Here is a 15,062-nt window from a genome sequence, read left to right as displayed (position 1 = left end):
GTGCAACGAGATCTTAGTGTCCTTGTACACCATTCGCTGAAAGTAAGCGTGCACGTACGGCAGGCAGTGAAGAAAGCTAATGGCATGTTGGCCTTCATAACGAGAGGATTTGAGTACAGGAGTAAAGGAGTCCTTGTATAGGGCCCTGGTGAGACCACATCTGGAGTATTGTGTACAGTTTTGGTCTCCTAATTTGAGGAAGGACGTCCTTGCTATTGAGGTAGTGCAGCGTAGGTTACAAGGTTAATCCCTGGGATGAAGGGACTGTCATATGAGGAAAGATTGGAAAAACTAGGCTTGTATTCACTGGAGTTTAGAAGGATGAGAGGGGATCTTATAGAGATGTATAAAATTATAAAAGGACTGCGTAGCGCAGCGGTAGAGTTGCTGCTTTACAGCGAATGCAGCGCCGGAGACTCAGGTTCGATCCTGACTACGGGTGCTGTACTGTAAGGAGTTTGTACGTTCTCCCCGTGACCTGCGTGGGTTTTCTCCGAGATCTTCGGTTTCCTCCCACACTCCAAAGACGTACAGGTATGTAGGTTAATTGGCTGGGTAAATGTAAAAATTGTCCCTAAAATTGTGTAGGATAGTGTTAATGTACGGGGATCGCTGGGCGGCACGGACTTGGAGGGCCGAAAAGGCCTGTTTCCGGCTGTATATATATGATATGATGATATGACTAGACAAGCTAGATGCAGGAATTTTTTTCCCAATGTTGGGGGAATGCAGAACCAGGGGACACAGTCTAAGAAAAAAGGGGAGGCCATTTAAAACTGAGGTGAGAAGAAACTTTTTCACCCAGAGTTGTGAATTTGTGGAATTCTCTGCCACAGAAGGCAGTGGAAGCCAATTCACTGCATGAATTTAAAAGAGAGTTAGATAGAGTTCTAGGGACTAGTGGAATCAAGAGATATGGGGAGAAGGCAGGCACAGGTTACTGCTTGTAGATGACCAGCCATGATCACAATGAATGGCGGTGCTGGCTCAAAGGGCCAAATAGCCTCCTCCTGCACCTATTTTCCATGTTTCTATGTTTCTAAGATACGGTGAAGGCCATCAACAATTGCTGTGCTTTTAGAAAAGTCTGAGATCTCTAAGCATTCGGTAAATAAGCAAGATGAACACATAGCTAAGAACAAGAATGACAGCCAAAATAACTATTAAGTGGGACAGAGAAATCCAAATGGTTCAAATGTTGAGAAAGATGCCTGGAGTCAAAACACTACTGCCTTTTCAGGAAGTGTGGAGAATTTTAAGATTATGACAAAAGAGCTACCTGCCTACTTGACCTGATTGTGCTGCCACTTAGCAATCAGAACGCTGCAACCGCTGAGAAGTAACTGAAGCATTCTTGATAAATACCTCATCAACAAAAGTTGTGGATGAATTAAAAATTCCACTAAAATCTGGATTCTTTCTTTCTCTAACTTCCTACTCAACAGCATTGTAAGAATTCCTTCGCCGGAATGTAACAATTTAAGAAAGCAGCTCACTACTACCATCTTGAGGGGTGTTTGGGATTGCAAATAATTGTTGGCTTTATCATGAGATTTACAGTGCATAAATCTGCAAAAAGATTAGCCTACTCCATTTCAAGTAGGCGATGAAATATGAAGTCAGCTGTGGTGACAAGGCAGTAAAATTAGATTATTCATGTATATTTTCTTACAGAAGATAAACAAAGAAACATTTAAGTTTATCATGCAATGCCATATATTCTACAGTATATCATTTTGTAATCACTATATTCTCTATGCAAACAGCTGTTAGAAATAGTTCCGCTAATTGTAATGCCTGTAAATTGCATAGACAAATAATATTGTTCCAAGTCCTGTTCCCTTTACTAAATAGATAGGTATCACAATGCAGAGGTTTGAAAGATCAGTGTGCTCAGATGAATTGAGATTACTGCTTTGAGTGGCTACAAATTATCCATAAGTGATATGTGACTGATGATATTTGATTCTCTGTTCATTTTCTCTTTGAATGATTGACATCATTACTAGCGTGTAATACACAGGACCTGGCGATAAAAGATGTATCCCTAGCAAAATTCATGGCATTTAAAGACATTCGAATACCACAAAAAAAATCAGCTTTTGTTTAAACCTTGTCTGTAATTCTCAGATTCTTTTTTCCTGTAAAATATTTTTCACTTCTCATTTCACTATTCAGACTGCTTGATACCATTATTGTGATTGGATGGCTCAGACCACAATTCAGCTCAGTTAAATTTCAAATCACAGAACAGAAAAATCCACATCACAAAGGCCACTCAATCTGAGAGGCCGATTTCTTTTAAGTCAGCAGATAGCTACGAGATAATCTCGATATTATTGCCTTTCATTCAAATCATGACTTGATTCTTGAAGAATTTCGAAACCAAATACAAATTAAAGAAAACTCCAGTGCAGACCACTAAGAGCTGGAGTAGGCTATTCAGCCCCTTGAGCTTCATTCAATACATTCTTAGCTGTCTTGACAGTTCTGCCCACTTTCCTGCCTTTTTCCCCACAATCATAGATTCATTTACTGCTTTTAAATCTATCTCAGCCCCCAAAGCTCTCAATGGCCGGTTCAAAAGACTCATTATGCTCTGAGCGAAAACATTTTTCTTCATCCCAGTCTTATATGGGCACCCCATTATTTGAGGCCATACCCTTTGGTGCTGGATTCGCCCTTGAGAAGAAACATTTATCCTTTCTAACTTCCAAAGAATCTTTTATGTTTCAATGAGATAGCCTCTGTTCTTCCAATTCCATTGAGTCCCCACTAGTGTGCTGTACAGTACAGTAAACCTTCCTTGGTTTTATATTTCACCCCATGTAAAGTAAGGACTAATGTTGCATTAGCCTTCCCTGTTGCAGAAAGCCAGCAGACTTGTAGATCTTTCATGCAACAAGTCCCCCACCAAAATCAGTGTGCAATTTTCTCCATTTAAATAACATATTCTTTTGATTTTCTCCTTCCAAAATAAAGAACCTCATATTTCCTCATGTTACACTGCATCCATAACATTTTGCCCCTTCGCATAATCTATCAAACTTCCATAATCTGTTGTAATCTTCCTTGCAATTTGTCTTTTTAATTATTTCTGGGTTGGCCAGAAATGTGACTGGTGTATCTTTGCTTCCTTCCACCAAGTAATCAAAATAGATTGGAAACAGTTGCAGTTCTTGCACTGATCCATGCAATACCCTACTAGTCACGGGATGCCAATCTGAAAATGACATCCTTATCCCTACTCATTACTTTTGGCCCATCTGATTATCCTCAATTCATGCTAAATCATTGCTTCTAACATCAAGGGGTCTTGTGAGTTGATGTTTTCTGCGGCATCTTGATGAATACTTTTTGAAAGTCCAAATACATCTCCTGGTTTCCCTTTATCTTTTCTGTCCGTGGCTTCTACTAAAAACCCAAACAAATTTCACACATGCAATTTCCCTTCAGGAAGCCATGCTGATGCTATATGATTAGGTTATGATTTTCCAAATGTTACCACCTAACAATAACTGACTCATATTTTTCTCGCAAGATACAGCCTGCAGAATTTAGGCTGGCATCTATCTGCACAAGGCTAACAGACCTATAGTTGCCCATCTTCCTTTTCTGAATCAGGCTATTACCGTGGCAGTTTTCCCTGACTATTTCACCAGACCCATTATTTTTGGAGTCAATGTTCATTTGCACACATCTCTTCCTTTTGCTTGAGGAAACATGTAACAAGCAAGCCATTTAAATGCTTAAACATGCCATCTTATCTCATCATTAGAGAATTACTAATTGAACTTAAACCATTCTTGCACCTCGCCTTAACAAGTGAAAGCTGACTCATTCCCGATAAAATGTTCCAATTGCCATAAAATTCAATTCACACTATTTCAAAACAATGATATCTTTCGTGAATGATCTTTTAAAAAATATATATTTTTTTTAATGGAACACTTAAAACAATACACAAAAACAATATTGTAAAGTCACAACACACTTTAAATCAATAGCAGATCTCTTAAACCAGCGTCCACTGTGAATCACCCAATAACAATCACCGAACCAGCTGAAGATTTAGGCACTTTCAACTGACATGTCAAGTAAGTACCAACTATAATCAGGACACTGAAGACTCTATGGATTGGTTTGTATTGTAGCATAAGGAAGATTGACTTGCCTGTTTTCTGATGGCAAGAGTGAAAGTAATGCCAATGCAGAAAGCTTTCGTCTCTCTGGTTGTGTAATGTTATCCATTCGCTCAACCCACATCTCAATTAAATTGCCAAGAAGCTGATCCATCTATAAAGAAGACAAAGTCAATGAACTCATTGTTTTAATTAACTTAAATGGCATAACATTGGACAGATTTAAAAAAAAAATCTTCAGCTTATTAGTGCAAAACTATATTAATAAAAATATATGACATGACTATAATTGTGAGTGGATTAAATGTTGAAACCAAAATTAGACTGGAAAGCTAAAAGAGAAACGTGCTTTCTGGCAATCCAATTCTAATCAGAAAACAGCGAACATTTCTTTAATGATTAGAATAAAAAGACAAAAACAGCTACCTAGATTGGACTCTGCAGTTCTATCATACTGTACAACATCCCTGTGAAAGTCATTATTCAAATTTACCATTGTCTGACATCCGTAAACAAAGCTACAATGAAACATGTGCAATGATTAAAACAATGATCTTAGTTTGATTTTAATACATCTGAAATTCCACTTGCTAGACAACATATCAGTTCTGCAGTACTTTACATGATTATGTGAGTGAATGCAGTATTTACTTTAATTTTAAATATATCTATTTAATGATTTTACTTCTCTTTAATAAAAACACTTTTAAACAACAATTGGAGATGAATTGTCAATTCCCAAAAACATTAATGCAGTCATGTCCTGGGCACAACCATCTGCAACTACAACATCATGCCATTCCTTCCATCATAAGATTCACAAATGATTACAAAATGTTCAATTCTGTTAGCAGCTCTTCATCAAGTGAAACATATTTGAATGCATTCAGACAGGGGCTGATAAGTATCAAGTAATATTTCTGCCACGCACATTCTGGAGAATAACTATCAACAAATGAGTCTAACTACATTCCCTTGACGTACAAAAACCTGACCATTATAGAGACCCCTACTTTTGGCTATTCTCGGAGTCATCATAGTCCAGAAGTTCAAACAGATCAGCCAAATAAACACTGTAGGCATTAGAGCACATTCGAGGCTAAATATCTTGCAGTTAGTGATTCATCTCCTGACCATTAGCTTTTCCATCAATTGTGAGGCACGAGTCAAAGTCCACCATTCGCCTAATGAATACTGCTCCAACAATGCTCGAGCAGCTCAACCCTATCCAGGAAAGTGCAACCATGTTGAGTAGCACCACTTCCAATAACCCAAATATTCATTTCTGCCACCATAAGTCCCCCACTGCTACACAGTGCACCATCTACAGAATGAACTGCAGTTATTACTTTACTCTGAAGATACCTTCGAATCCCATGATCCCAAACAGGACAAGGGCAGCAGGGAAACATTATGACTTGCAGGTTCCTTTTAAAATTATATGCAGTCAATACAGAAATAAATGTCCCTCTTTCATTATTGCAGAGCCCAAATCCTGGAACTCCTTACCCAAGAGCTTTATAACGACCTTCCTAACAAGAAGAGCTATATAACAACCTTCATAACGAGAAGAGCTTTATAACGGCCTTCATAACATGAAGGCCTTATGTGGGTCTTCATAACGAGAGGATTTGAGTATAGGAGTAAAGAGGTCCTTCTGCAGTTGTGTAGGGCCCTGCTGAGACCACATCTAGAGTATTGTGTGCAGTTTTGGTCTCCTAATTTGAGGAAGGACATCCTTGCTATTGAGGCAATGCAGCGTCGATTCACAAGGTTAATCCCTGGGTTGGCGGGACTGTCATATGAGGAAAGATTGGAAAGACAAGGCTTGTATTCACTGGAGTCAAGTCAAGTTTATTTGTCACATACACATACACGATGTGCAGTGAAATGAAAAAAGTGGCAATGCCTGCAGATTGTGCACAAAAAAGGATGAGAGGGGATCTTATAGAGACATATAAAATTATAAAAGAACTGGACAAGCTAAATGCAGGAAAAATGTTCCCAATGTTGGGGGAGTCCAGAACCAGGGGCCACAGTCTAAGAATAAAGGGAAAGCCATTTCAAACTGAGGTGAGAATAAACTTTTTCACCCAGAGAGTTATGGATTGTGGAATTCTCTGCCACTGAAGGCAATGGAGGCCACTTCACTGGATGAATTTAAGAGAGAGTTCGATGGAGCTCTAGGGGCTAGTGGAATCAAGGGATATGGGGAGAAGACAGGCACAAGTTGCTGATTGTAGATGATCAGCCATGATCACAATGAATGGTGGTGCTGGCTCAAAGGCCCTAATGGCCTCCTCCTGTACCTATTTTCTATGTTTCTATGTTATGAACGAATGAATGAATGAATGAATCAATGAATGAATAAGTTTATTGGCCAAGTATGCAGATACAAGGAATGTGCCTTGGTGCTCCGCTCACAAATGACAACACAAACATACAGTTAACAATTAAGAATAAAGCATAAACACATCAAAACAATAAGGATATACCATTACGGTCTAAACATGTGGGTGAAAATAAACCAGAGCAAAAAAGAGACTACAGACTTTGGTTATTGAGTAGAACTATCACTCGTGGAAAAAAAGCTGTTTTTATGTCTGGCTGTGGCTGCTTTGACAGTCTGGAGTTGCCTTCCAGAGGGAAGTGCTTCGAAGAGTTTGTGGCCAGGGTGAGAGGGGCCAGAGATGATCTTGCCCACTCGCTTCCTGCCCCTTGCAGTGTACAGTTCGTCAATGGGGGGAAGGTTGCAGCCAGCAACCTTCTCAGCTGTGCGAACGATCCGTTGCAGCCTCCGGATGTCATGCTTGGTGGCTGAGCCAAACCAGACCATGATGGACAATAGACAATAGACAATAGGTGCAGGAGTAGGCCATTCAGCCCTTCGAGCCAGCACCGCCATTCAATGCGATCATGGCTGATCACTCTCAATCAGTACCCCGTTCCTGCCTTCTCCCCATACCCCTCACTCCGCTATCCTTAAGAGCTCTATCCAGCTCTCTCTTGAAAGCATCCAACGAACTGGCCTCCACTGCCTTCTGAGGCAGAGAATTCCACACCTTCACCACTCTCTGACTGAAAAAGTTCTTCCTCATCTCCGTTCTAAATGGCCTACCCCTTATTCTTAAACTGTGGCCCCTTGTTCTGGACTCCCCCAACATTGGGAACATGTTTCCTGCCTCTAATGTGTCCAATCCCCTAATTATCTTATATGTTTCAATAAGATCCCCCCCTCATCCTTCTAAATTCCAGTGTATACAAGCCCAATCGCTCCAGCCTTTCAACATACGACAGTCCCGCCATTCCGGGAATTAACCTAGTGAACCTACGCTGCACGCCCTCCATAGCAAGAATATCCTTCCTCAAATTTGGAGACCAAAACTGCACACAGTACTCCAGGTGCGGTCTCACCAGCACCCGGTACAACTGTAGAAGGACCTCTTTGCTCCTATACTCAACTCCTCTTGTTACGAAGGCCAACATTCCATTGGCTTTCTTCACTGCCTGCTGTACCTGCATGCTTCCTTTCATTGACTGATGCACTAGGACACCCAGATCTCATTGAACTCCCCCTCCTCCTAACTTGACACCATTCAGATAATAATCTGCCTTTCTATTCTTACTTCCAAAGTGAATAACCTCACACTTATCTACATTAAACTGCATCTGCCATGTATCCGCCCACTCACACAACCTGTCCAAGTCACCCTGCAGCCTTATTGCATCTTCCTCACAATTCACACTACCCCCCAGCTTAGTATCATCTGCAAATTTGCTAATGGTACTTTTAATCCCTTCGTCTAAGTCATTAATGTATATCGTAAATAGCTGGGGTCCCAGCACCGAACCTTGCGGTACCCCACTGGTCACTGCCTGCCATTCCGAAAGGGACCCATTTATCCCCACTCTTTGCTTTCTGTCTGTCAACCAATTTTCTATCCATGTCAGTACCCTACCCCCAATACCATGTGCCCTAATTTTGCCCACTAATCTCCTATGTGGGACCTTGTCGAAGGCTTTCTGAAAGTCGAGGTACACCACATCCACTGACTCTCCCCTGTCGATTTTCCTAGTTACATCCTCAAAAAATTCCAGTAGATTTGTCAAGCATGATTTCCCCTTCGTAAATCCATGCTGACTCGGAATGATCCTGTTACTGCTATCCAAATGCTCAGCAATTTCGTCTTTTATAATTGACTCCAGCATCTTCCCCACCACTGATGTCAGACTAACTGGTCTATAATTTCCCGTTTTCTCTCTCCCTCCTTTCTTAAAAAGTGGGATAACATTTGCTATCCTCCAATCCACAGGAACTGATCCTGAATCTATAGAACATTGAAAAATGATCTCCAATGCTTCCACTATTTCTAGAGCCACCTCCTTAAGTACCCTGGGATGCAGACCATCAGGCCCTGGGGATTTATCAGCCTTCAGTCCCATCAGTCTACCCAAAACCATTTCCTGCCTAATGTGGATTTCTTTCAGTTCCTCCATCACCCTAGGTTCTCCGGCCCCTAGAACATTTGGGAGATTGTGTGTATCTTCCTCAGTGAAGACAGTTCCAAAGTAATGGTTTAACTCGTCTGCCATTTCTTTGTTCCCCATAATAAATTCCCCTGCTTCTGTCTTCAAGGGACCCACATTTGCCTTGACTATTTTTTTCCTCTTCACGTACCTAAAAAAACTTTTGCTATCCTCCTTTATATTATTGGCTAGTTTACCCTCGTACCTCATCTTTTCTTCCCGTATTGCCTTTTTAGTTAACTTTTGTTGCTCTTTAAAAGAGTCCCAATCCTCTGTCTTCCCACTCTTCTTTGCCATGTTATACTTCCTCTCCTTAATTTTTATGCTGTCCCTGACTTCCCTTGTCAGCCACAGGTGTCTCTTACTCCCCTTAGAGTCTTTCCACCTCTTTGGAATAAATTGATCCTGCAACCTCTGCATTATTCCCAGGAATACCTGCCATTGCTGTTCTACCGTCTTCCCTGCTAGGGCCTCCTTCCAGTCAATTTTGGCCAGCTCCTGCCTCATGCCTCTGTAATCCCCTTTGCTATACTGTAATACTGACACTTCCGATTTTCCCTTCTGCCTTTCCATTTGCAGAGTAAAACTTATCATGTTGTGATCACTGCCTCCTAATGGCTCTTTTACCTCTAGTCCCCTTATCAGATCAGGATCATTACACAACACTAAATCCAGAATTGCCTTCTCCCTGGTAGGCTCCAGTACAAGCTGTTCTAAGAATCCATCTTGAAGGCACTCTACAAACTCTCTTTCCTGGGGTCCATTTCCAACCTGATTTTCCCAGTCATTGAGACGGACTCAATGACAGCAGTATAGAATTGGACCATTATTGCCTGTGGCAGATCGTGTTTCCTCAGTTGCCGCAGGAAGTACATCCTCTGTTGGGCCTTTTTGACTGTGGAGTCGATGGTGGCCCCCCATTTAAGGTCCCTGGAGATGACGGTTCCAAGGAACTTAAATGACTCCACAGATGTGAGTATGGTGTTGTTGATGGTGAGTGGGGGGAGGGGAGGGGGATGTCTTCAAAAGTCTACAAAAGTCTACAATAATTTCGAGAGGACTGGAATATTAAAAACAGGGATGTAATGCTCGGCTTTAAAAGACACTGGTCAGACCGCATTTGGAGCAGTTTTGGGCCCCATATCTGAGGAAGGATGTGCTGGCATTGGAGATAGTCCAGAAGAGTTTTAGAAGAATGATCTCACAAATGATTGATTTCACATATGGTGAGCGTTTAACACCACTGGACCTATACTTGCTGGAGTTTAGGATAGGGGGGACCTCATTGAAATTTACCGTAGAGTGACTGGCCTGGGAAGAGAGGATGTGGAGACGATGTTTTCACTAGAGGGAGAGTCTAGGACCAGAGCGCATAGTCTCAGAATAAAAGAATGTACCTTTAGAAAGATGAGGAAGAATTTCTTTAGTCGGAGGGTGGTGAATCTGTGGAACTTGGTGGCACAGGTGGCTGTGGAGGCCAGGCCAATGGATATTTATATTGACAGATTCTTCATTCGTACAGGTGTCAAGGGTTATATAGAGGCAGGATAATGGGGTTGAGAGGGAAAGAGATCAGCCACGATTGAATAGCGGAGCAGACTTGATGGGCCAAATGGCTTAATTCTGCACCACTTATGAACTTATGAAGGTGGTGAAACTTCCACTGCATAGGGGTATGGGGACTCAGTCACTAAAGTTCATCCAAAAACAAGATTACTTTCTGAATATTAAGGGAATCAAGGAATATTATGATCATGCAGGAAATTGGTATTGATCTTAAGAAATGACAGAGGATTCTCAAAAGACCAAATGAGCCACTTCTGCTCCTCTCTTGTATATTTATGTTCTAACTACTTCAACAAGTGATGATATTTCATAGCTTTCCAAGAAGAGTTTGAAATTCAATGTTGGAATTCAATTATTTAAGTCAACAAATACAATGAAAATTATTTGCAAGCTTAAATAGTTGTCTGGATAATGAAGTATGACAGATTTTATACAGTCCACCACATATTTTTGCTTCCAACATTAAAGTCAATGACATAGAATTTCTGTTTTTTAAATACATTGCAAAACCACTCTCAGACAGCTAAAAGTTCATGGTAGAAAAATTTGGACAAAAGGACAAATGCTTAATACAGAATAATAAAGTACCCCAACACATTTAGTAAAACAAAGAATGCTCTTTTTTGATCAGCCTGAGATTATTACTATTTTACAATTATTTTAATTATCTGTGATAATATTTAGGGTTCCTTTGTCTATCTTTGCTGTACTACTCTTTCTGCCCTATGGGTCATGCACAAACCTACGACACTTACAAGTTATTAACAAGAGGTGAAACTATCCCAGTCAGGTTAAAAACAGAACATGAAGCAGAAGTACTGTATTACTTTCAAGCTTCAAATTAAGGATCAAATTCAATTCAAAATTGGTGTCAGCACTTACCACCTGGTTGAGTTCTAATGCAATCTGATTGAGCAGGGATGAGAAGAAGACTGTATTTTGCAATAGTACTCGGCCTGTGATGCCCAGGTATGTAGACATTACTACTGGATATCTCTGATGTAGGAAAATAAAAAGGTGTTAAAAAATTAACTCATATTTTAAAAAATTCTACTCAATGTGGTTTTTTTTTACATGCCCATTAATTGCATCAAACATAAATAAGTTTGAAAGCTTCCTCTGTAAAACTTACAATTCTCCTTTCTTGTGTTGGAGAAATAAAATAAGCTACTGTCCAGTTGTGTAAAATCAAAGGAAAGGCTTATTTTCTTTTGAGCAACATGAACACTTTCTTGGTTAATTACAAAGCATCCTAAATTACTTTATTTCCAATGCCTGAATCCTTGCTGAAATAGGATGCAATACATTCCGAATGATTTAACAACATGAAATATCAGCATTAGTTATTTGGTTTCTCAGTGACGTCAAGTCAATAACAAGAGCTAAGTAATGGCATTAAGTATTGGATTAAACAAAAAAGACAAGCTGCTGGAGTAATTCAGCAGGTCAGGCAGCATCTCTGGAGGACATGAATGGGCAACATTTTGGCTGGGACCGTTCTTCAGACCAAATGTGGTAGGGTGGAAAAAGCAGGAAGCAAAGTGGTTGGGGGAAGCTTGCCAAGTGACAGATGGATACCGGTGATGGGTGGGGTACAAAAAAGACTAAGGCTCTGAGATAAGGAGAATGTGAAGCCAGCGGAAGGGTTGGGTTCTCAACAGTTTGCTTGTGGCCTGACTCTGCATTGGGAAGGGGAGCTAACATTGTTAGCAACTGGGAAGTACAGCAGGCCTAGGCAAACTGAGTGCAAGTATTCTTCGAAATGGTTCCCTAGTCTACGATACAAATGAGGCCATATCAGAATCAGCAAATGCATTAGATAAAGTCAGAGGAAGGAGGTCCATGTGAATCTCTGTCTCATCTGGAAGCCCTGCTGGATGTGAGTGAGAAGGTATAGGGACTGGTGCTACATCTCCTCGATACACATGTCCTCTAAAACTGTGATTCATTAGAATTAAACGTGTTCTTCTTTCCAGGAATTGTATTTATTGTTCATGTGTCCCAATAAAAACCATTTTAAACATAGGTATTTTTGCTATTGATTTTCATTGAGCCTGTGGTCTGTTCCCATTCCGATTCTGAGGTGAAACTGAGGCCACTGTGAGAACCACAGATGGCTTGAAAACTGCTAGATAGGGTGGGAAATTTGAGATGGTTTTCCTCACCCATTTATATACTGAGCATCTGTGTGCTCCTGAGACATGGACTCAAGCTTCTTAATGCTAAATGCTTCTTCATTGCTTTGAACAGTTATGAGTAAAGGACTCCCAATAATCACTCCACCAGCAATTGATACCTGGGTGGCAAGGTACAGCATCTAGTACTGTGGCCTCACAAATCCAGAGTCTTGGATTTAATCCTGATCTCAGGTGCTGACAAGTCTGCACATCTCATTGTGCACTAGGTCTCCCTCTCAGGTGATCTAGTTTCGTCCCACATCCTGAAGATGTGCTTGTAGCTTAAATGACCTCTGTAAATCACTCCTGGTGTAGGTAAGTGGGAAAACTTGGGCGGATGAAAGACTTTAAGTTGCAGGGTTACAGGGAAAGTAGAGTGGGTATGGGAATAACAAATAAACTGCTGGAAGTTTCAGTAGGTTAATCAGCATCTGTGGGCACAAAGCGATAGTTAATATTTTCAGTCAAAACCCTGCATCAGGATCGAGTGCAGTGGGAAGATAGATAGCCTTATGAAGAGGTGAAGGTGAAGGGTGATAGCTGGGATAGATTGGGGGCCGTAGGATGCCCTCTCCCCATACTCCCTGACTCCACTATCATTAAGAGCTCTATCCAGCTCTCTCTTGAAAGCATCCAGAGAATTGGCCTCCACTGCCTTCTGAGGCAGAGAATTCCACAGATTTACAACTCTCTGAGCGAAAGGGTTTTTCCTCATCTCCGTTCTAAATGGCCTACCCCAGAAGGTGCAGGTGAACTTCTGACTCACCTGGAAAGACTGTTTGGGTCCTTGGATGGAGTCGAGGTGGGAGGTAAAGGGACAGGTGTTGCATCTCCTGCGGTTGCAGGAGAAAGCACCTGGGGAGGGGGTGGTTTGGGTGTGGAGGGACGAGTGGACCAGGGAGTTACGAAGGGAACGGTCTCTACGGAAAGCCGAAAGGGGAGGAGATGGGAAGATGTGGCCAGTAGTGGGATCCTATTGGAGGTGGCGGAAATGTTGGAGGATATGTGAGGGGCTGTAGGATGATGAGTAGATGAACCCTGGCGGCTGAGGAGGTATTGTTGAGGCAGAAGCTAGCAGGTGATAAATGCAAGCAGCAGAAAACAAAATTGGGCAAATGGAGCTGGGTCAGGTTGGGTGGGGGCGGGGGGAGGTGGTGAAGGGAATCGCAAAGGGCTTGGGATTGTTGAGAATGATGCGTCAGGACTCTGCATGGTCTTGATGGATCAAATTATCACATTCCATGCCGTAATAGGATAAACATCTTTGTAGTCCCTTGTGCAGAGACTTTTCCCATCCTGGTGGTGTTTCATTTGGGGCAATTGGTCCCTTCAGTGTTTTTTTCAGCTTTGGAGTAGACCCTTCCATGGCCTTGTCATAGCTTACTGCATTGGCAAATATTCACTGATCATAGCATGCCTGTTCTGTTGGAGTTAAGTCATGGATCATTCAATAATTCTGCAGTGGCAGCAGTTTCTCGAGTGGGACGATGAATCATTCTTGATTACAAAGTCATCAACAACATTCTTTTACAGCTTTCTCGCTACAGAAGAATATCTACCCCTTGCCGAGTTTTTAAGCTGACCATCTGCTGCCCATGGTGTCCCACCCTGGGCTGCTCTGTCAAAGTAGCAGAGGCAATCACATCCGCCCACTGCTGGGACTGTCCATTAAGAATTTATATTGCGGGTCACTAACTTCATATTGTGAAATGGAAGTTGATTGTCCAGTGTTTCACTTGGAAAGAGCAGTCAGGTTGATTCTGCTCATAACTACGATCTTCTTATGAGTTGACACTTGGAATACTTGCTAGTCTTATAAAAGTTTGTTTAAAATTACATTCTTACAAAATTGCTCAGTACTTGTCATCCATAGAGATATTGCTAAACTCCTACCTCTCCATCCAAAATTCCTTTAAGGACCGATGGAAGAAGTGGCTGAAACATCTGAGGCCCTAATGTAGGGTTAACTTTTAGAACATTTTCTACAACCTGGAAAAAAATAAGATTTATTAGTTGCATTAGGGGCTATCAAAATCTCTAAAATATTTAAAAATTAGAAAATTGGTGCATTTTTCAAAATACTTAATAATGAAAAACCAAGGAAGATATTTTCCATCGACTTAAAGAACATTACAGTTATGAATCAAAATGCCATGCAACATGCATGGACCACAAAAATTATTAGAATCATCATTCCTGCACGATCATTTAATACGTTTCTTGGCCTTATTGTAAATCCTGGGAAATTGTGCAATGAGACAACTGAAAACAGGCTGCAAAAATTATTTAGAGCTTAATTACATTTATGTAGCATACTAAATAAACTAATACAAACGAGAAACAGATCCTTGAACTACTTTATGTTTGACTGTTTGCAATGCATTTAAAATCCAATTATTTTGTTAAATTATATCTAACTCAAAGCATGGGCTAATTTTTACAGTTTCAAATAAGACTTTACTTCTCAAATCCAGCATATCAAGCCGTTACAATCCTTTTCTTTTACCCTGATATTAGATTAACTATATTTGCACAAAGAAAATTCAACGAGGAAGAACATCTCATATTTCGCTTGGGCAACTTACAAACCAGTGGTATGAAAATTGATTTCTCTAACTTCAAGTAACCCCGGCATTCCTTCTCTCTCCAT

General features: G+C 40.9%; 1 protein-coding gene across 4 annotated transcripts in view; it reads right to left on the bottom strand.

Moving 5' to 3' along the window:
* The window catches only part of ipo11 (importin 11), a 294,939-nt gene that overhangs the window by 117,909 nt on the left and 161,968 nt on the right, over nucleotides 1-15,062 (bottom strand). For all 4 annotated transcript variants that reach the window (XM_078397369.1, XM_078397338.1, XM_078397349.1 and 1 more), the window contains 3 exons: nucleotides 14,306-14,401; nucleotides 11,118-11,231; nucleotides 4,175-4,296 (listed from right to left, as the gene is read on the bottom strand). In XM_078397369.1, the coding sequence (XP_078253495.1) occupies nucleotides 4,175-4,296; nucleotides 11,118-11,231; nucleotides 14,306-14,401 (332 nt within the window). The remainder of the gene's footprint in view (nucleotides 1-4,174; nucleotides 4,297-11,117; nucleotides 11,232-14,305; nucleotides 14,402-15,062) is intronic.

This window comes from Rhinoraja longicauda, chromosome 1 (genome assembly GCF_053455715.1).
Source record: "Rhinoraja longicauda isolate Sanriku21f chromosome 1, sRhiLon1.1, whole genome shotgun sequence".
In the NCBI taxonomy this organism is placed as follows: Eukaryota; Metazoa; Chordata; class Chondrichthyes; order Rajiformes; family Arhynchobatidae; genus Rhinoraja; species Rhinoraja longicauda.
This window is presented reverse-complemented; position numbering and strand designations above follow the sequence as displayed.